Source organism: Phyllobates terribilis, unplaced genomic scaffold (assembly GCF_046119375.1).
Source record: "Phyllobates terribilis strain yellow unplaced genomic scaffold, ASM4611937v1 Scaffold_5__5_contigs__length_657084704, whole genome shotgun sequence".
Lineage (NCBI taxonomy): Eukaryota > Metazoa > Chordata > Amphibia > Anura > Dendrobatidae > Phyllobates > Phyllobates terribilis.
In genome coordinates, this window is record NW_027362765.1 from 98,277,041 (window position 1) to 98,300,574 (window position 23,534).

Consider the following 23,534-nt stretch of genomic DNA (forward strand, 5'->3'; position numbering starts at 1 on the left):
ACTCTCGTTTGCAGTTTGAAGGCTCTAACTTATTTGCATCTTATCAAACCAGCTAAATCTGCAGGGGGTTGAATACTACTTGTAGGCACTGTATAAGGCAAAAAATCCCACTTATTAAACCTGACAGGGCACACCTGTGAAGTGAAAACCATTTCCGGTGACTACCTCTTGAAGCTCATCAAGAGAATGCCAAGAGTGTGCAAAGCAGTCATCAAAGCAAAAGGTGGCTACTTTGAAGAACCTAGAATATAAGACATATTTTCAGTTGTTTCACACTTTTTTGTTAAGTATATAATTCCACATGTGTTAATTCAGAGTTTTGATGCCTTCAGTGTGAATGTACAATTTTCAAAGTCATGAAAATACAGAAAAATCTTTAAATGAGAAGGTGTGTCCAAACTTTTGGTCTGTACTGTGTGTGTATGTATGTATCTCATTTAAAGATTTTGCTGTATTTTCATGACTTTGAAAATTGTACATTCACACTGAAGGCATCAAAACTATGAATTAACACATGTGGAATTATATACTTAACAAAAAAGTGTGAAACAACTGAAAATATGTCTTATATTCTAGGTTCTTCAAAGTAGCCACCTTTTGCTTTGATGACTGCTTTGCACATTCTTGGCATTCTATACATACATACACAGTTGAAACCAGAAGTTTCCATACACTATATAAAAAGACACATGAATGTTTTTCTCAATATCTGACATTAAATCAGAATAAACCTTTACTGTTTTAGGTCAATTAGGATTACCATAATTTTTAATATTTAAATTCAATTAAAAGAAATGAATCTATTGCGCTAGGATTGGTAGAATGATTGAGGGGGGGGGGGAGGGGTGGAGGAAGGAGGAGAAGGTTGGGGATGTGTGTGGTATTTAGTTAATAAAATAAAAAATTCAGTGGTAAAATGACAATAGTCCTTATGAGTATAAAAATAGTCCAAAGTCAATGATGCCAAACTGATATTTGGTTGGCAAATTAAATGGAATGTCCTGGGGAATCCGGTAGTTCTTAATAAAACAAGTAGCGATCCATATTAGAAAGTCAAGCCATCCCTTATAAGAGATGATGTAGAGGAAAGTATACATAGGATAAGTTTTGGACTATTTTTATACTCTCAAGGACTATTGAGTAATTTTACCATTGATTTTTTTATTTTAATATCTACTATAGTTATTTATTCCTTGGTATACCCCCTGCTTATTTTAGCACTTATATTTTCTCATTTGTGTAATTAAAATACTATTGTATGAATTATTGATATCTTCAGTATATGTTTGTGGCTAAATATCAAACACATCCCCAACCTTCTTCTCCTTCCTCCACCCCATCCTCCTACCAATCCTAGTGTGATAGATTAATTTCTTTTAATTTAAGTAACCGTTTTTGCAGATTCTCACACAAGATCTGCATATCTGGTGGTCTCTATCTGTGGGGCGCTTGTGGAACAGATATCTTTTGTAGTTTAATTTTTAATATTTGCCAAATGCCAGAATAATGAGAGAGAGAATGTTTTAAGGCATTTTTATTACTTACTGCAAAGTCAAAAGTTTACATGTACCAAGATTACTATGCCTTTAAACAACTCTGGACTGCTCATATGATGTTATGTGTTTGGAAGCTTCTGATTTTACGTTTTTTGGCAACATCTGAGTTAGAGACACACCTGTGGATGTATTTTAATGCATACCTGAAACACACTGCTTCTTTGTGTAGCCTCATCGGAAAGTCTAAAGAAATCAGCCAAGATATCAGGAAGAGAATTGTAGACTTGCACAAGTCTGGCTCATCCTTGGGTATAATTTCAAGATACCTGAAGGTACAAACAAGATGGGAATGTCCAGCCATCATACCACTCAGGAAGGAGACGGGTTCTGTGTCCCAGAGATGAACGTGCTTTGGTCTGTCATGCGCATATCAACCCAATGACAAAAGCAAAAGACCTTGTGAAAATGATGGCGGAAGCTGGTAAGATTGTATTAATATCCACAGTGAAACGAGTACTGTATCAACATGGGCTGAAAGGCCACTCTGCCAGGAAGAAGCCATTGCTCCAAAAGAAAACATAAAAAAAAGGCAGATTAATGTTTGCAAATGCACACAGGAACAAACACCTTAAATTTTAGAGACATGTCCTGTGGTCTGATGAAACTAAAATTGAACTTTTAGGGCATAATAACCATCGTTACGTTTGGAGAAAAAAGGGAGAAGCTTGGAAGCCTAAGAACACCATCGCAACTGTGAAACACGGGGGTGGCAGCATCATGTTGCATCATGTTGTGGGGTTGTTTTGCTGCAGGAGGGACTGGTGCATATCACAAAATAGATGGCATCATGAGAAAAGAAGATTATGTGGCAATACTGAAGTAACATCTCAAGACATCAGCCAGGAAATTAAAGCTTGGGCGGAAATTAATCTTCCAAATGGACAATGACCCGAAGCATACTGCCTAAATGGTAACAAAGTGGCTTAAGGATAATTCAAAGGCAAAGTCCATGTTTTGAAGTGGCCATGACAAAGCCCTGATATCAATCCTATTGAAAATTTATGGGCAAAGCTGAAAAGTCAGGTGCGAGCAAGGCGACCTACAAACCTGGATCAGTTACACCAGTTTTGTCAGGAGTAATGGTCCCAAATTCCGACCAACTATTGTGAGAAGCTTGTGGAAGGATATCCCAAACGTTTGACCCAAGTCATTCAGTTTAATGGCAATGGTACCAAATAATAATGAAACGTATGTAAACTTTTGACTTTGCAGTAAGTAATAAAAATGCCTTAAAACATTCTCTCTCTCTCATTATTCTGGCATTTGGCAAATATTAAATATTATGGTAATCCTAATTGACCTAAAACGGGAATAGATGGAGAGGGGAGCATCTATGCTGGTAAGCATATGGTGCATATGGTAAACTGCTGTATTAAAGAGTCTTTTATAGAATTAGCAATAACTGAACACATCCAAGATTTACGGCCGACTGTCCTCAATGGCATTCAGATTTTCAGACAGGCTTAGCTGCCGGCCACGAGCTAGAGATTCAGTGGCCTCATGGCAGATATAAAGCAGTTCATCTCTCAATACGTCCCGGCTGCCGGACATAACACATTGCGATGGTGCTTCAGATGCAATAAATCCAGGCTGGGACAGGGGGTGCACTAACTATACTGAGGCCTCAGGCTGCAGATAACGGATGGCTCATCCCGCGCAACGTTCTCACCTGTCTGCACTGAAACAAACATTTTTACTCAATTATTGTCATTTTTACTGCTGCTCAGAGACAAATCATCTTCCTTTTCTGGACTCCAGGCTGGTAGCTCTGTAAAACCTGCAGCTGTGTGAGCAGGACTACGCCAAGTGGCTTTGGCTGAGGGTGCTTGTTGCTGAGCTCCACTCGTAAAGTCTGCATACATCTCTGCTATCCTGCCTTGTAATTTTTGAAAGAATCATCCCTTTACTTTCTATTGCCTGTTTTTAGGAATGTTCCTACAGAGGTGGTCACCCAACTTTCTTAAAGAGATATTCGGGTCTAAGCAAGTAGCAAAGCACTAACTGCTAGATATGTATGAGTCCTATAGGTCGCTAGAACTAAGGACATTTGTCCCACGTTCTCCTCTCGCCACAAGACCGCATCCAGAAGGAGAAGGTCAGACACGTGCCCGGTCCGTCCAGTTGAAATCTCAGTCAGGGCCTGAGACTTGTAAGTATGACGTGGGCACATGCACGACTTATCACACCATGGTGACCCTTTTAGCTGGAGAGAACCAGGTGAAATTTGTGAACAGCTGGAGCCATCCTGAAGTGCCAGAAGGACAGACCTGTGGCCCTAATTCTCCCCCCTAGCTGCAAGACCAAGGGGTATGGCAATGAACATATAAAACTAATGGCAGCCTTATTAGTTGCCAATCAGCAAAGATTTTTTTTTTTCACTTAAATGCATGCATTTAGGGATAAAAATAATGTTTGCAATTGGGTCTCATTAAAAAGGGTGGCACCATTTCGCACTTACAGGTTCTTTGTTTTCTTGCACTTTCAAGTTTGATGTGGTCTGTGGTTATAAATTAACTGAGAGGAACTCAGGAAAAGACAGAAAGCCATTACAAACTCTACTGTGAGACATTAGAACGAGCTCAATGATGGATCGCCACTTAACTCATTCTGCAGCCAGCAATACAAATTGCAACACGGTGGCTACAGAAAGCAAATGGTGCAACATTTTTTAAACAACCTGTCATGTCCCAAAAATGCGAGCTGTCAATCATAGTGTTGAGGTGTGGTTACAGCTGCCTGAGTCATACCAAAGCCAGTCCGGGCACGCCTCTGACTGAAAGCCAGTCCGGGCACGCCTCTGACTGAAAGCCAGTCCGGGCACGCCTCTGACTGAAAGCCAGTCCGGGCACGCCTCTGACTGAAAGCCAGTCCGGGCACGCCTCTGACTGAAAGCCAGTCCGGGCATGCCTCTGACTGAAAGCCAGTCCGGGCACGCCTCTGACTGAAAGCCAGTCCGGGCACGCCTCTGACTGAAAGCCAGTCCGGGCACGCCTCTGACTGAAAGCCAGTCCGGGCACGCCTCTGACTGAAAGCCAGTCCGGGCACGCCTCTGACTGAAAGCCAGTCCGGGCACGCCTCTGACTGAAAGCCAGTCCGGGCACGCCTCTGACTGAAAGCCAGTCCGGGCACGCCTCTGACTGAAAGCCAGTCCGGGCACGCCTCTGACTGAAAGCCAGTCCGGGCACGCCTCTGACTGAAAGCCAGTCCGGGCACGCCTCTGACTGAAAGCCAGTCCGGGCACGCCTCTGACTGAAAGCCAGTCCGGGCACGCCTCTGACTGAAAGCCAGTCCGGGCACGCCTCTGACTGAAAGCCAGTCCGGGCACGCCTCTGACTGAAAGCCAGTCCGGGCACGCCTCTGACTGAAAGCCAGTCCGGGCACGCCTCTGACTGAAAGCCAGTCCGGGCACGCCTCTGACTGAAAGCCAGTGGCTCCCGCTAGGAGTCAAGTTAATTTTCTAATAGTAGCCTCGCTTTCAGTAAAGGAGCTAGACACCATTGGAACGCTAGTAACCGGCAGATTACCCCAACATCAGCAATTTAATAGCGTTTGGGGGCATGACCGGTTCCCTTTAATGAAACCCAGTTGCAAAAACTTTTTAAACCCTGAATACATGTATTTAGGTGAAAAAGAAAAATAGTCCCTAAAGGGTGGACAACTCCTTTAAATCTGCCAAATATATACACATCAAACAAGGCTGTAGGGGAAACACAGTATTACAGAATGCCCGCTGTAGTCGATGGGTGCCTGTGTAATCTATGGATGCAGAGCGATGCTCTTTGCAGCAACACTCCGCTCTGGCTAATGGAGGAGGGGGGTTTACATGGCGGTCTATAAAGTGCATAAGACATGTATATAGGAGATATTCAGTAGTAACGCTTTGCTTATTATATTACCCAGGAGTAACTCAATGCAATGAACCATATGCAGGAACGGCGGTATAAGCAGCCCGGTGGCGAGCAGAAAGTTTTGTCCTGTTATGCCATCTATTGGCCATTTAGTTTTTAATTCTAGATAGTCTACACTACTACAGTGGGGCTGTGTCAGGTCTGCATCATGCGGGAGTCTGGATAAGTGAGCAAGCCATGTCACATCAGGGATACAAAGTAAATCCTATCACACTAAGGAACCTTTAACCCCTGGTGACAGCAAACATCAACATTAGAAGAAAAGTTCTGGAACTTTACCGCTTTCCTTGACGTATCTTGCACCAATTCTAAAGCTCAGAACTTCAGCAAGCTTCCTTTAGTGGTGGCTACAGACAGACTGAAAGGTTAAAATTCTATCTATAGCTCTAATAAGGAAAGCCAATGATTAAGAGCCGTGAAGAGCAGATCTCTGACCATATAAAGATATACGGTCCAGCTCTGGAATTGAAAAGATCCTTAAAAGGGATTTTCCCAAAAAGTACATTTTAATTTATAGATCTTGGAATAATAATAATTTCCACAATTGGATGCGTTAAAAAAATGTCCCTGTGCTGAGATAAATGTGCCCCTGCTGTGTGCTGTGTAATGGCTGTGTCTGACCGTACAGGAACATGGTCTGATCATACCACAGCTCCTGGGCAGGGGAGGGAGCAAAAGAGTATACAGACAGGACAGCAGGGGATCGCAGCTGATTCTTTTTGTGAGGCAAAACATTTCACTGCCTGTTTCGAAGCAATGTTTTACCTCAAAGAAAAAAATCAGCTGTGATCCTCTGTTATAATGTCTGTATACTCTCTTGTGTCCTCCTCTGCCCAGGAGAAGTGGTATGATCAGACCATGTCCCTGTAAGGTCAGACACAGCCATTACACAGCAGGGGCACATTTATAAAGATTATCTCAGCACAGGAACATTTTTTTTTAAACACATCCAATTGTGAAACTTCTAATTATTCAAAGATTTTTTGATTAAAATGTTGATTAAAATTAAACTTTTTTAGTGGAAAAAAAACCTTTAAGGCAACAAATGGTTTTACTCCAGATAGAATGGGGTGCAGAGTCTAAAAGGTTTCTCTGGTAACTACTTTTAACCCCCGTTTGGAGGTCTGGACTTTCTGCAGAATCAGCTCTACGTAGGAGTCACAAGTTGGAAGTCAAACAAGAACAAGAGCAAATATCGGGATGGATACAAAGAAAAGACTGGTAGGTAAGACAGAACCATGGGCCTGAATCAGGAGGAGTGCAGAATAGAATAGTCATAAATATGGGTCCCAGCCATAAACAATAGACTGGAATGTCCTTTGCAGAGTGCTCGGAAGGAGCCCAGGTTCATAGCCAATAGGACTAAATTATCAGATAGAGCCACGGGTCTCATCCATGAGGGCTGAATTGGGGAGTGGTCAGACAAAGACATGGTTCAAAGTCAGGATAATTGGAGTGGAGCATGATCAGAGAGCTGTAGGTAAGATGTAGGAGGACTGAGCAGAAGCATAGTTAGATGGAGCCATGAGTCAAAGCCAGAACGAAAAGTGGGTTAGAGCCAAGTGAACTACATTGAAGTGTGGTCAGAGGAAGCCATAAGTCACAGCTAGGAGTGGTAGACTGGAGCATGATCAGATGGAGCCGTGGCCAGAAGGAATAGATTGAAGGATAGTCAAAGGATGACATAGATTACAGCCAAGAGGACTGCAGTGGACCATGATCAGAAAGAGGCATAGATCACATCTAGGAGGACTGGCCTGGAGAGAGAGAAAGACATGGGTCAGAGCAAGGAGAAACAGATTTGGCAGTGTTACGAATGAGCTGAGAGTCAGAGCCAAGAGGACTAAACTTAAAGTATGGTCAGATGATGCCATGGTTCAGAGCAAGGAGGATTACACTGGAGCATTGTCAAAAAAAGCCATGTCCAGGAGGATCTAACTGAAGCGTGGTCAGAAGATGCCGTGGATTAGAACCAGGAGGACAACACTTGAACGGTGTTCAGAAAGAGTTACGGGTCAGAGCGAGGAGGACTGAAAAGGAGCGTTATCAGAAAGAGCTATGGGTCACATCCAGTAGGACTGTACTTAAGGAGTAGTTAGGCAGAGACGTGGGTCACAGCCAGGAGGAATATCCAAACACAATAGCATGGTCAGACTGAGACATGGGCGAGAACGAGGAAGACTGGACTGAAGCATTAGACCAAAAAAACAGTATATGAAGGCAGATTGCAGAGAGAATAGTGAGGAACCAGCGTCCAGAAATAAGCAAGAAGTTGGAACCAGGGAAAGTCTAAAACAAGTAAGGAGCCAGCACCAAGAACAAAATGGCCAGAGGCAACATGGGCAGGTTACGGGCAGAACGGGAACAAGAACTGTGCTGACACTCATGCAATGTCAGGATGACAGTGAGATGGAATTGTATCTGGTTGCCATTGCGACCGTACATCCTATGGACTTTACATGATATACAAGAATGACTCTTTCACTTTCTATTTTTACACTGTTTAGATTCCCAGCCTAATGAAAATCTGGAGGGGTTAACTGGAGCTGAACAGCCACATGATGGAGAGCAGAAGTAAGACTCAGATTATGAGGCTTACAGATAACAAGCTTTCCTGGTTATATAACTCAGCGCAAGTCTTTTGTGGACAGTCTTCAAATGCTTCTTCCAGAAACACAAGCAACTTGCTAAGTGCAAAACAGTAATCGAAACCATCTAAATTCGCTGAATGTGCCCATTGGGGTGACCCATTTCATTAGAATTATAAGAATAAGCCTGAGTTAACTGCAAGTAGGTAGATATCAGCAAGTCAAGAGCTCAGAAACCAGATCCCAAATACAGTGCTTTTAATCCAATGACCATGCTGGACTATAAGGCGTTGGAGCATCAAAATTTTATAAGGCGGAAAGAAAAAAACAGCACCATACCTCACCACAGGCTGCATCTGGTATTGCAGCTTAGCTTTACTGAGCAACCTGTGGCTAGGAGAGATGCTGGTTTTAGAAGAAAGCGGACAATTGTCGGACCTTCGGTAATTCATGTGGGGTATTTCTCCCACATTGAGGTGGTCGAGTGGCTTGCTGCACCCCCTAAGAAACTATAGTTCTGCAATTTTACCACGAGGTACCCTCTAAATACCTGTATCTGAACACCAATGCTTCATGACCAGTTCATATATTTTCTCTTCCTGATTGCAAGAAAGCCATTCTATCAGATGAACCCCAGATAAGAATTATTTTAACCCCTTTTCGTCTATATAGAATTATATGGACAAAATGTTTGGGACCCCTCCACAATACACCTAAAGGTGCCATTTATAACATCAGATTCTACATCCATAGAGAGATAGATAGATATAGCTAAAGATATACAGGGTGGTCCAAAAGTAGGTGGACAGAAAGTGTAATAAGGATATGAAGGGGGAGATTTATCAAACATGGTGTAAAGTGAAACTGGCTCAGTTGCCTTTAGCAACCAATCAGATTCCACTTTTCATTCCTCACAGACTCTTTGGAAAATGAAAGGTGGAATCTGATTGGTTGCTAAGGGCAACTGAGCCAGTTTCACAGATCTAGTTTTCACAGATAGATCTCCCCCAAATCTGTTTTCTTTTCAGATAATTCAGATAACACATAATGGCAAATAAAATCCATTTTCTTTGATCTGTATTTAAATTAACAGAGTATTGGAAATCTCAAAATGCTGAAACCGTTAGAGCAAATTGGGTTGAAACATTTGGTACTCAAGCCCCAAAGACACAAACCATTTACCGCATTCGTGACAAATTCAATGCCACTGCCTCAATCCTTAATGCTCCAAAAACTGGTCGACCCAAAACAGTCTGTACAGAAGATAATAAACAACTTGTTGCTGAAACATTTGTTCAGAGTGTAAAAAAGTCCACCAGAAGAGCCTCTTTGGAATTGGGAATTTCACGCGCTTCTATCATGCGAATCCTGAAATCTATTGGGTGGAAAGCTTATCGTCCACGTCTAATTCATGGTTTATTGGAGGATGATCCAGACAGGCGGCTACAATTTAGTGTTTGATAAATCTCCCCCTTCACAACCTTATTACACTTTCTGTCCACCTACTTTTGGACCACCCTGTATATAGAGAGATACAGATTATCGAGAGAGAGAGAAAGAGAGAAAGAGAGAGAGAGAGAGAAAGAGAGAGAGAGAGAGAGAGAGAGAGAGAGAGAGAGAGAGAGAGAGAGAGAGAGAGAGAGAGAGAGAGAGAGAGAGAGAGAGAGAGAGAGAGAGAGAGAGAGAGAGAGAGAGAGAGAGAGAGAGAGAGAGAGAGAGAGAGAGAGAGAGAGAGAGTTTTATATATACAGTACAGACCAAAAGTTTGGACACACCTTTTCATTTAAATATTTTTCTGTATTTTCATGACTATGGAAATTGTAAATTCACACTGAAGGTATCAAAACTATGAATTAACACATGTGGAATTATATACTTAACAAAAAAAGTGTGAAACAACTGGGAATATGTCTTATATTCTAGGTTCTTCAAAGTAGCCACCTTTTGCTTTGATTACTGCTTTGCACACTCTTGGCATTCTCTTGATGAGCTTCAAGAGGTAGTCACTGGAAATGGTCTTCCAACAATCTTGAAGGAGTTCCCAGAGATGCTTAGCACTTGTTGTCCCTTTTGCCTTCACTCTGCGGTCCAGCTCACCCCAAACCATCTCGATTCGGTTCAGGTCTGGTGACTGTGGAGGCCAGGTCATCTGGCGTAGCACCCCATCACTCTCCCTCTTGGTCAAATAGCCCTTACACAGCCTGGAGGTATGTTAGGGGTCATTGTCCTGTTGAAAAATAAATGATGGTCCAACTAAACGCAAACCGGATGGAATAGCATGCCGATGCAAGATGCTGTGGTAGCCATGCTGGTTCAGTATGCCTTCAATTTTGAATAAATCCCCAACAGTGTCACCAGCAAAGCACCCCCACACCATCACACCTCCTCCTCCATGCTTCACGGTGGGAACCAGGCATGTAGAGTCCATCCGTTCACCTTTTCTGCGTCGCACAAAGACCCTGCGGTTGGAACCAAAGATCTCAAATTTGGACTCATCAGACCAAAGCACAGATTTCCACTGGTCTAATGTCCATTCCTCGGGTTCTTTAGCCCAAACAAGCCTCTTCTGCTTGTTGCCTGTCCTTAGCAGTGGTTTCCTAGCAGCTATTTTACCATGAAGGCCTGCTGCACAAAGTCTCCTCTTAACAGTTGTTGAAGAGATGTGTCTGCTGCTAGAACTCTGTGTGGCATTGACCTGGTCTCTAATCTGAGCTGCTGTTAACCTGCGATTTCTGAGGCTGGTGACTCGGATAAACTTATCCTCAGAAGCAGAGGTGACTCTTGGTCTTCCTTTCCTGGGGCGGTCCTCATGTGAGCAAGTTTCTTTGTAGCGCTTGATGGTTTTTGCAACTGCACTTGGGGACACTTTCAAAGTTTTCCCAATTTTTCGGACTGACTGACCTTCATTTCTTAAAGTAATGATGGTCACTCGTTTTTCTTTACTTAGCTGCTTTTTTCTTGCCATAATACAAATTCTAACAGTCTATTCAGTAGGACTATCAGCTGTGTATCCACCAGACTTCTGCACAACACAACTGATGGTTCCAACCCCATTTATAAGGCAAGAAATCCCACTTATTAAACCTGACAGGGCACACCTGTGAAGTGAAAACCATTTCCGGTGACTACCTCTTGAAGCTCATCAAGAGAATGCCAAGAGTGTGCAAAGCAGTCATCAAAGCAAAAGGTGGCTACTTTGAAGAACCTAGAATATAAGACATATTTTCAGTTTTTTCACACTTTTTTGTTAAGTATATAATTCCACATGTGTTAATTCATAGTCTTGATGCCTTCAGTGTGAATGTACAATTTTCATAGTCATGAAAATACAGAAAAATCTTTAAATGAGAAGGTGTGTCCAAACTTTTGGTCTGTACTGTAATATATATATATATATATATATATATATATATATATATATATATATATATATATATATATATATATATATATATATATATATATATATATATATATATATATATATATATATATATATATATATTTCACATTGCTCGAAAAAATAAAGGGAACACGCAAATAACACATCCTAGATCTGAATGAATGAAATATTCTCATTGAAAACTTTGTTCTGTACAAAGTTGAATGTGCTGACAACACCAGGCCTGGATTTGGAGTCACCCCCAAAATTAAAGTGGAAAAACACACTACAGGCAGATCCAACTTTGAAGCAATGTCTTTAAAACAAGTAAAAATGAGGCTCAGTATTGTGTGTGGCCTCCACGTGCCTGTATGATCTCCCTACACCACCTGGGCATGCTCCTGATGAGGTTGCGGATGGTCTCCTGTGGGATCTCCTCCCAGACCTGGACTAAAGCATCCACCAACTCCTGGACAGTCTGTGGTGCAACGTGACATTGGTGGATGGAGCGAGACATGATATCCCAGATGTACTCCAATCGGATTCAGGTCTGGGGAACGGGCGGGCCAGTCCATAGCTTCAATGCCTTCATCTTGCAGGAACTGCTGACACACTCCAGCCACATGAGGTCTGGCATGGTCCTGCTGTCCTGCATTAGGAGGAACCCAGGGCCAACCGCACCAGCATATGGTCTCACAAAGGGGTCTGAGGATCTCATCTCGGTACCTAATGGCAGTCAGGCTACCTCTGGCAAGCACATGGAGGGCTGTGCGGCCCTCCAAAGAAATGCCACCCCACACCATTACTGACCCACTGCCAAATCGGTCATGCTGAAGGATGTTGCAGGCAGCAGATCGCTCTCCACAGCGTCTCCAGACTCGTCACGTCTATCACATGTGATCAGTGTGAACCTGCTTTCATCTGTGAAGAGAACAGGGTGCCAGTGGCGACTTTGCCAATCCTGGTGTTCTGTGGCAAATGCCAAGCGTCCTGCATGGTGTTGGGCTGTGAGCAGAACCCCCATCTGTAGACGTCGGGCCCTCATACCACCCTCATGGAGTTGGTTTCTAACAGTTTGTGCAGACTCTTGCACATTTGTAGCCTGCTGGAGGTCATTTTGCAGGGCTCTGGCAGTGCTCCTCCTGTTCCTCCTTGCACAAAGGCGGAGGTAGCGGTCCTGCTGCTGGGCTGTTGCCCTCCTACGGCCCCCTCCATGTCTCCTGGTATACTGGCCTGTCTCCTGGTAGCACCTCCAGCCTCTGGACACTACGCTGACAGACACAGCAAACCTTCTTGCCACAGCTCGCATTGATATGCCATCCTGGATGAGCTGCACTACCTGAGCAACTTCTGTGGGTTGTAGAGTCCATCTCATGCTACCACGAGTGTGAAAGCACAACCAACATTCAAAAGTGACCAAAACATCAGCCAGAAAGCATTGGTACTGAGATGTGGTCTGTGGTCCCCACATGCAGAACCACTCCTTTATTGAGGGTGTCTTGATAATTGCCAATAATTTCCATCTATTGTCTATTCCATTTGCACAACAGCATGTGAAATTGATTGTCAATCAGTGTTGCTTCCTAAGTGGACAGTTTGATTTCACAGAAGTTTGATGTACTTGGACTTATATTCTGTTGTTTAAGTGTTCCCTTTATTTTTTTGAGCAATATATATATATATTATACACACACACACACACACATATACACACACACAAGGTGGCCCAAAAGTAGGTGGACAGAAAGTGTAATAAGGTTATGAAGGGGGAGATTTATCAAACAGGGTGTAAAGTGATTATGTGGAGTGATGAAGCTTCTTTCAAATTATCCGGCCATATTAATAGACAATTGTATTTACTGGTATAATGAGAACATGCATTTAACATTAGAGCAACAACTAAATGAGCCTGGTCTCAATGTTTGGGGTGGTATTTCACGTTTTGGTGTTTTCGGACCAATATTTTTTGATGGAACAGTCACAGGAGATAAATATCTCGAAATCCTAATGAATCAAGTTGTTCCCCAGTTACAGCAACAGCCTAATTCAAATGACCATTATTTCCAACAAGATGGGGCCCCTCCACATTATTCAAGAGTAGTCCGCGAGTATCTTGATGAAACATTTCCTAATAAATGGATTGGCCGAAGAGGCCCACTTGATTGGCTGGCACGTTCACCAGACTTGACCCCAATTGATTTCATCTTTTGGGGAGTACTCAACGATAAAGTTTATAGTCGAAAACCAAAAAGTGTCAGTGATTTGAAAAATTACATAAGACATGCTTTTCAAGAAATTAATACCCAAAGAGACTTGTGCAAAAAAGTTTCTGTCCACCTACTTTTGGACCACCCTGTATATATCAATCTCATTGCAGGTATAACAGCTCCCACTCTTCTGGGAAGACTTCCTATGATATTTTGGAGGCAGCTGTGGGAATTTTTGCTCCATGATACACAAGAGCATTTGTGAGGTCAGACACAATCTCCATTTTAATTCACCTCAAAGGTGTTGGATGGGGCTGTAGCCCGGGCTCTGTGGGGCCGTCATGTTCTTCCACAACAAACTCCCCCAACCATGTCTTTATGGACCTTGTGCACTGGGCACAGTAATGGGGAACAGAAAAGGGCCTTCCCCAAACTATTCCCACAAAGATGGAAGAATACAATTGTCTTGGTATATTGAAGCATTAAGATTCCCCTTTACTGGAACATGTTTCCACTGCTCCAGAGTCAAGTGGTGGCGGCTTTACACCACTACATCCAATGCTTGACATTGTGTTTGGTGATGTACAGCTGGATGCAGCTGCTTGGCCATGAAGCTGCAGGTGGGGGCACAGTGTTGGTGCGGAAGTGAATACCAGAGGAGGTCTGGACTCTGAAGTTATGGAGCAGAGCGTTGGTGACTTTTCTCTCCTCTGCTCCTCAGCACTCGGCCCCCACATTGTAACGTTATGGGGTCTCTACTTTGTGGCTCACTTGCTGCGGTTCCTTCCACTTCTCAATATTATCACTCACAGATGATGGGGGAAGATTTAGGAGGGAAGAAATGTCATGAACGGACTTGTTACCCCGGTGACTCCTATTACAGGACTGCGCTGATATCAGAGAGCTCTTTACCACAAGCTGTTGTGTAACATGTTGGCTAAGGCAGACAGCAAGAGACCGGAAGCTATACACTAGGGAGGGGGACGACGACAAGGGGCTGGATGTTATACGCCACGGACAATGGGGCTGAATGACAAACCTGAATGCAAGGATTTAGATATGTCCCTCAATATTATCCCCATATAGTGCATTATACCAATAATATTTATAATCCAGGATAGATTAACCGGCAGCTCAGACCAACCACACCACAATTCAGAGAATGGCCGGAGTCTAGGAGGAAACAGTAGCACGCTGCAGCTACAACAGGAAGGTCCAAAAAAACCCAGCTTCACAGCGACATACAGATAAAAGTCCAAAAGTTTATTAAAGGGAACATGACAGAGGGTATATGGTGCTCAATCCATGAGCCGCATATATCAGACACTGGCTGTGTGGTTTCAGCCAGGTATGTTTAACTCTGAAACGTTATGGCGTTTCAAAGAAAATCCTACTTAAATAGGGACCAAGCATCAGAGGAAACTAGTTGGACAGGAAGGTCCCAGAAGGCTAATTCCCACCCACTACCATGTGTGTATAGGGAGAGACCTGTCACTCAGGGGCAGTGGGTGGAGAGAAGCCGCTGGGAACCCGCCTGCCAGATTTGTCTCCAGTGCGGCTCAGTCTTTTAAAATTATGTTTTTCTCTGAAACATACCTGGCTGAAATTATGCATCCAATGTCTAATACATTCTGCCAGTGGATCGTGCAACATGAATCCGCTGTCAGATTCCCATTAATGCATCGTAAGGGAAAACAAGCAATAATGGAACAGGCCAACCCCTGATAGACCTATGCGTCTCATAACTAAGAACGGTTGGGCTTGAACTTGCAGGTTTACCAATGGTTAATCGTTTTTCATGTTACCCCTAATGTGTATTAATAAGCTTAATGTTGCAGGTTTTTGGACTTTCCATATATTTTATCCCAGCCAATATGCTGAAACCATTTTGCAGAGGGGTGTCAAGTCTGCCCCTTGAATACGAGTGTGGATGATGAAGTTTGGTCTGATGAAAAAGCCTCCTGGCCACCACACATATTATAGGCAGAGCTGCTTTCAAGGAAATTGGGAAAAGCTCCTGCAGCACCCTGGAAATTTGCTAACTCTTCCAGAAGGCGTCTTCCATTTTTGGGAGCCTGCCGGACAATCTGGGAGAGACAGCAAGTGTGATAAATTTTCGGAAAATTAAGCAATTGTGAAAATGCTGCCGACCACTTCAAACTAGTGGACATCTTCAAGCAAACCATTATGCTTTGTAAAGAAATGCATAAAAATTAAATTGTTTTGGGAAAAAGGGATGATCACACAAAAACAAGTTCCTGTACAAGGCACCTAAGATGACTTGAAGGCTGCCATCTTTTTTTGTGTCCTTTCCTTTGCACACACTCTCCTAGACAGAACCAGTAAGACTTTACATCCAACACCCTGACTTCAAGCGAGGAATGTGCTCTACGTCTGTGCGGAAGCTTTGAACCTCTGTGTTGGTAAAATGGAGCATGGACCCCTTTAAAGGGGTATTCCCATCTTCAAGATCCTATCCTAATAATCAATAGGTGTAATAATAATATTAGCAAATACCTCCAATTAGAAATGTAGTATAGTTCTTTTGATTTGCTATGTCGCTTACTCCATGTGCAGGGCATTGCAGTAGCTTAGGTGTCCATGGTTACAACCACTAACAATTAACTGTCACTATACGAGTTGTTGTAACCATGGATACCTAAGCTACTGCAATGCCCTGCACATGGGGTAAGCGACATAGCAAATCAAAAGAACTATACTACATTTGTAATTGGAGGTATTTGGTAATATTATTATAGCTGCTGCAAGTTGGGATAGGATCTTGGACATGGGAATACCCCTTTAAGGGCAGATTATGAAATTAATTAGCAAAGAAATATGACATTCATGGATGTTTGGTAGGATGACGCACCTGTCTAGTTGGCTCGGGCACCCGATATCTGCAGCACGAGTGGACCAGTGGCACAGCAGTCTCCAGGCTTATTTTGTGGCCAACTGAGATATAGATGGGTTTAACACTTTTCTGGCTGCTCTTCAATGCCTGCGGAAAGAAGCGCGGTGTCTGAGGTTACTACAGCCCTACGGAGACAAATGTGCAGAAAAGCACTTGGCTGGTGATTTGCTGCCTGAGCACAGACACTGCAGGAATAACAGCGCTTCTGTAGATTTTATACCGAAACCTGCCTAATAATATGAAACCTACCAGGTAAACATGCAAAAATGTTTTTAAGGCTATGTGCCCACGATGCAGAAATGCGCAGGATTTTTTCCTGAGCGTTTCTGCATCTCCCTGGCAGAAAAAAACGCATGCGGATTGTACATGCGGATTTTACATGCGTTTTCCTGCCAGGGACAAGCGGAAGTGAAGCGTTCTTCACATGCATTTCCGCATGCGGGTTGTCAAGTGCTTTCCAAGCGATTTTAGCATCACTTGGAAAGTGCTTGTGACAACTAGGTCACACTATATAAATCCATGCAAACGGCATGGATTTATATAGTGTGACCCGAGAGAGTGGTAAAAATAAAAAAATAAATATATACTTACCCTCCGATGGCCCACGCTGTCTTGTTTCGCTCCGTCCCGGCAGCAATGAATTGAAAGACCTGCCGACGTCAGCGTCGCGTGACCCGTCACATGACTCTGACGTCAGCGCAGGTCCTTCAATTCACTGCAAAGTGCCGGGAAGCAAGTAGGAGCACAGCGCGGGCCATCGGAGGGTAAGTATACATTTATTTTTTATTTTATTCTTTTTTTTACAGATTTTTTAATGGTACCTGGGTGTGGATGAGACTCTGCTCTCCTCTACACCCGGGTACCATCCGCACATTAGAAAGCTTGGATTACGCATCTACATATACAGTGATGCGGATTCCATGCGTTCCAATGCAAGTCAATGGCGGCAAAGACGCAGCACTTCCGCAAAATAATTGGTAGTGCTGCGTTTTTTTCCGCAATGATAATCTGCAGCGGAAATTTCCGCAGCATGTGCACAGCACATGCGGATTATCATTGGGGAACATGGCAGGCCTTCTACCATGCGTTTTTAATGCGTTTCCGCAGCTGCAAAAATGCTGCGGAAACGCATTAAAAACGCATCGTGGGCACACAGCCTTAGTGTAGATTATAACAATGACCACAGCTTTTTAACCTCTACCTGCTGTGGCTATTTTTCAATTTTGCACCTTCCTTTTTTCCTCCTCTTCTTCCAAGAGCTATACATTTTTCATTTCTTCATAGGCATAGCCATACGGACACTTGTTGTTTTTTTAAAAAACGAGTTGTATTTCTGAATGACACCATTCATTTTATCATATAATGTAAAAAAAAAAAAAAAGAAAAAAAAATTCCAAGTGCGGTGAAATTGTGAAAACACAAAAACTGCTATTGCCAATTTTTTGAGGGGTTTTGTTTTTACACTTTTCATTGTGCGGCAAAATTTACTTTAGCATTAGGTTTTAGGATCAGTACAATTATGGCGATACCATACTTGTATTTTTTTTTCCAATTAAGTGATGTTATAAATCAGGAAATTTGTAAAACAAAAAAAAAAATTGTTACTTCGGTCATGAAAGTTTTAACTGTTAAAGTTTTAATTTTGATGTCAATGTGTGAAAGTTTGTTTTTTTGCGTGGTGGGTTTGAATTTTTATCGATGCCATTTTGGGGCAAATACAATGTTTTGATTGCTTTTTACTGCGTTTTTCAACAATGCAGAAAATTTTAATTCTGGAGTTTTTATTCTCTCTTGTTATGACATTTTCTGATTGGGTTAGTTAATTTTATATATTTTTTATGGTAGCATAGGGAGGTAATACAAACATTTATATTTTTATCACTGTATTTTTCAGTCCCCTTAGGGAACTTAAATCTGCGATTGTCTGGTCTCTCATACCACAGACTGCAGTACCAGAGTTTTGCACTTTATTGTGAAAATCACTGTCTCTTATGAATGCCAGACACAGGATGGTCTTCACATGAGCACCATAATGGCGGGGGTCTTCATCAGACCACCGGTTGCCATGGCAACCCATCAGCAATCTCGTTACAGGAGGACGGTAATGGGTGCGCGCTTTAAAGGGACTGTCAGAATAGAATAATTTTTTAAACAAAGTACAGGTGCCCAAAGTATCATGGCGAGGCCAATCATTTCTGTGCACGTTCCCACCTGCCCTTCGGACACCAAGATAATCAACCAAGCTGCCCAGTGTCTTAGGAGAGGGTATAGCCAACCAGGCGGAGCCAACAATTTTTCACTTAGTGAGAGGGTGTATGCTAACAGTCTTGTGTCCTCCAATGCCATTAACGAAAAATCCATTAATATTTCCACAAGTCTGGGGGCAGCAGCACGTTGTTGGGGGTCTGGGAACAAGATTGATGAAGAGAACACACATTGATGACCAATGCTACTGTTAGGATGACGATGTATCATCTGTGACAACCCCTTGAATACAAGTGGACGCCGCTTTTTCCTTGCATGAGTCTTGGCACAAGAGCAGCATACTTACTGCTCCCAGAACATTCCCGGTGCTGCCTTTCAGATAAAAGAAGTCTCCTCCATTTTGCAGCTCTTTCGCCTTGAAAAAAAAAAATTATTATATGTAAAGTTTACAGGGAACATAGGACAAAAAGAAAGACGCATCCTATAAAATAAATCTACATGTTTACCTATAGTCCAGAGCTGCATTTATAGCTCTGCCCTGGGAAGATATGGAAACAGGAAGGAATGCTAGGAAGTATCTGCTCTTCATACTCAGTGCCGTACACTTATCAGTACAGGAGTTGGGGTGGGATGGTTGGGTTTCCAATAACAAATAGAAGTATTGTGAATGCTGCTCTGGAGTTTAATCCAGGCTGCAGGGCAAAATTAGCAATGTCTTAACATAACTGCTCAACTAGTAGATCTATACATAAAAAATGTAAAGTGAGGTACAAAGGTGATACTGCGTTAACCCTGCATATAATAAGTAACTTTGCAAATACTTCACATAACTTGCGTTATAACATTTGTTATGTCACATCCAGCACAAGTCACCATTGTGATGGTGGGTCAGTACAGACAGTGAGACATTCCTCTGTACAATGTTAAGCCCCCGTCACACTAAGCGAGATCGCTGCAGAGTCACAAGTTTTGTGATGCAACAGCGACCTCAGTAGCGATCTCGCTACGTTTGACTCTTAGCAGCGACCAGGCCCCTGCTGTGAGATCGCTGGTCGTGTCAGAATGGCCTGGACCATTTTTTGATCGTTGAGGTCCCGCTGGGTAGCATGCATCGCTGTGTTTGACATCTTACCAACAACCTCGTTGGCGACTCACAACTGAGAAGTCGTCCCTCATCGAGGTCTGAATCGTCAGAGTAGCTGCTATGTGACAGGGTCCCAACGACAGTGGACATCGTTATACGGGGCGCTATGGGTCGCCTTATCGTTGCTGCGTCATTGGGAAGATCTAACTGACATCTCACCAGCGACCACATAGCGACGCAGCAACGATCCCTAACAGGTCGTATCGTTGTCGGAATCGCTGTAGCGTCGCTAAGTGTGACGGGGCCTTTGCACTCTGGTGCCAAATAATGTGGCCGTGGTGTTTGATATGACTATGTTGTAAAAACTACATTTTCCACAATGCAGCGCAGCATAGCGTTCCCTGTACAAAGCCTGATCTACTAGGGAGCAGCGGGCAGGATTGAGCATTGTTCTAACTGAGAGTTACAGTAAGGCAGCGAATAGTGAATAAAGGACGAGAATCATTAAAAGATAAGTAAAAAATCGGCCCAGTTTCTCAGCATTTATAGATTTCCTTAAAGGGGTCTTCCAGCTCCACTCACTTCATCGGGAGGAGGGCATGGACGGTGACGTGACCTCTACTGATACCTGCTAGGCTGAGTGTTGGGACTAGGACAGGTGCACGATATCAGCCAGATATTAGGTGTGAGGACACCAGGTTACTCACCTCCTGATGTGGAAGGGAGAGCCAACATATCACTTTAATAATCTAATAAAAAGGACTAAATATGAACGCACACGTGACTCGACCAGCTCTGCTCACCACCCAATGCAGAAGGGAGGGGAGTCAGAATACCCTTTAAAAAGCTCTCCTGACTTATCTATTTTAGTGAAAGCTCTCCTTAAAACTCTGAATTGTGTAGTCCTACTGTAGTTCTTCCCATCTCCAAGATCCTACCCAATACGTAGTAGGAATAATAATAATAATAACTATTATTAGCAAATAACACCAATTAGAAATGTAGTATAATTCTTCTGATTCGCTATTTTGTTTACCCCATGTGCAGGGCATTGCAGTAGCTTGGGTATCTATGGTAATGACCAAAGTCAGATAACTGTCACTATTTGAGTGATCGTAACCATGGATATCTAAGCTACTGCAATGCCCTGGCATATGGAGTAAGCGATAATCAGAAGAACTATACTATATTTCTAATTGGAGTTATTTGCTAATATTATTACACCTACTATATACTGGGATAGGATCTTGGGAGATGGGAATACCCCTTAATAGACAACTGGGTGTTAACATTTTACATTGGTGCGTCTCTCTACATAGTCCAATGGTGTTAGTGTTCCTGCACACTCTCCCACTGTCCAATCAGTGCTGACACGCCCCCCCATTCCCTCCCCCTGACTGGCAAAACCCAGTTGTCAATTTATATATTGCCAGGAGTAATTACAGAGGAACAGCACAATGCAAAATTCTAGGAAAATAAGTTCAAGAATTTGTATTTCATGAAAAATACAATTAGTTAATAAAACAGATGACATGTCAGGGGTAGATGATAGATCCCCTGTCAACTGTAAAATGATTGTCACAAACGTCCTACTCTGAAAAACAAACATTCAGGGAAATGAAGCCGACCAGTTACTAGAATCATAAACATAACAGATATCTGCAGCTGATAAATGACATTTCAGTGAAATCCCATCTGCGATACCAGGAAAAAGTGACCGCGGCGTTACATTATTTATCATGCTCGGGCTGCAGAGAGATTTGCGGCAAATGGGAAAATAAATCCATCTACTAAACGTGATGCTTCTGCAGTAACGTCTGGATATTAAAGGGTTAAGTATCAATAACCAATGACGAGCTGTGTAACATGAATCTGAGCTGCACATTAACACAGCGGCAAGAAAATTATTCACTCCGCGATGAAAATTCGGTTTATTGGACACATTTACAGACTTTCTGCTGTTTGCAATAAACCAATAAAGAAAAAAGTCAAAAACTGATCTAAAAAGAGGTTTCTCCAAATTCACCACAAAATGACACTTACTGATTACAGCAGTCTCAGAAATATGCATCCCTCCAAGACACGCGTCTTTAGTACTAAGAGCCCTTTACAACAGCCACTCCAAAATCTTCAAGGACGTCTTCTGAAACCAAACCTAGGCTGACTGACATATGTTTGGGATCCATGTCTTGTTGGATGGTCCAATGACGCCCAACCTAAAGCATCTCGCAGAAGGCATGATATTTTCTCCTAGAATATCCTGATACTTTATTAAATCCTTATTGCTATCCACAAGATTCCAATGCTAGAGGAAGCAAAGCAGCCCCAGACCATCACTGAGCCACCGCCATGCTTCACTGTAGGCATCAGCGAGCCACCGCCATGCTTCCTTGTAGGCATCACAGAGCCACCGCCATGCTTCCCTGTAGGCATCACAGAGCCACCGCCATGCTTCCCTGTAGGCATCACAGAGCCACCGCCATGCTTCCCTGTAGGCATCACAGAGCCACCGCCATGCTTCACTGTAGGCATCACAGAGCCACCGCCATGCTTCACTGTAGGCATCACAGAGCTACAGCCATGCTTCACTGTAGGCATCACAGAGCCACCGCCATGCTTCACTGTAGGCATCACCGAGCTACCGACATGCTTCACTGTAGGCATCACTGAGTCACCGACATGCTTCACTATAGGCATCAGCGAGCCACCGCGATGCTTCACTATAGCATTACTGAGCCAGCAACATACTTCACTGCAGGCATCACCGAGCCAGCATGTTAGCAGCGTGTTCTTTTCAGCATGTGCTTCATTCTTCTTCCTCCTCCAGACAAACCACTGATCCATAAGCCTGAAAAGTTGCAGTTTTATTTAATCATTGAACAGAACAAAATCATAAAAAAAATATGAAAACTTTTTTTCTTTGACCACCTGGGCTAAGATTCGAACGCTGCCAGAAGCTGGTGTCTGGCTACGTATCATGTCTGCAGCAGGTCATAACAGCCAGGGGGGCTCTACTGAGTACTAAAGACACTTGGCATGAAGTGGGGGGAGGAATACTTTGGAGAATGCAGTAGTCAGCAAAAGTGGTATTTTGTGCTGAATTTGGAGAACCCACTTGTTATATTCGTTGTGTTCAGATATTTACATTGTTCTTGTTTGATCGGTTTATTGCGAACAGAAGAAAATTTTTACATTTTGCTAATAAACTGAATTTACAATAGAGGTGAATAGTTTTTTATTACAACTGCATATTATGGTGTTTAAAAAAAAATCCCTTCTTAGAGTATCACAAAGCGACCCTGACTATGCTGCCCGATGGGGGTGATAGGTCCGTTTGGGTGGGCGAGTGCTAAGAATACAAAATACGAGTTCAGCATTATGAAGCCACCCATGCAAGAGCAGATATTTACAACTACACAATGGGGTGTGGCATCATTTAGCTACCCATAGAGGACCCCTGCATGGTCATTGCTATTCTTTATTATTAGGATCCAGCTCGCCATCAGATGCTAACTAGACATTGACATGGTAGTGTGTAATACAAAATCTGCCCTCTAGGGGCACTGCAGTGGAAATGTGCAGCGACAACTTTTGGAAAAAATAAATAAATCATCTTAGGGTTTTATAAGAGGTCTCAGGATCGGCCGGCTCTCAGATTACGGGGGCTGTCCAGGATGATACAACCCCTTT

At 43.0% G+C, this 23,534-nt stretch overlaps 1 protein-coding gene across 12 annotated transcripts in view; it reads right to left on the bottom strand.

Annotated features, from left to right (window-relative positions):
- Positions 1-23,534, bottom strand: part of ENDOV (endonuclease V) — a 120,891-nt gene that overhangs the window by 18,984 nt on the left and 78,373 nt on the right. For 10 of the 12 annotated variants that reach the window (XM_073682609.1, XM_073682611.1, XM_073682612.1 and 7 more), the window contains 2 exons: positions 19,107-19,175; positions 16,514-16,642 (listed from right to left, as the gene is read on the bottom strand). In XM_073682609.1, coding sequence (XP_073538710.1) covers positions 16,514-16,642; positions 19,107-19,175 — 198 coding nt within the window. Of the gene's footprint in view, positions 1-1,798; positions 1,823-3,148; positions 3,230-16,513; positions 16,643-19,106; positions 19,176-23,534 lie in introns of those variants that run through there. The other 2 variants (XM_073682613.1, XM_073682610.1) reach the window with 2 other exon arrangements.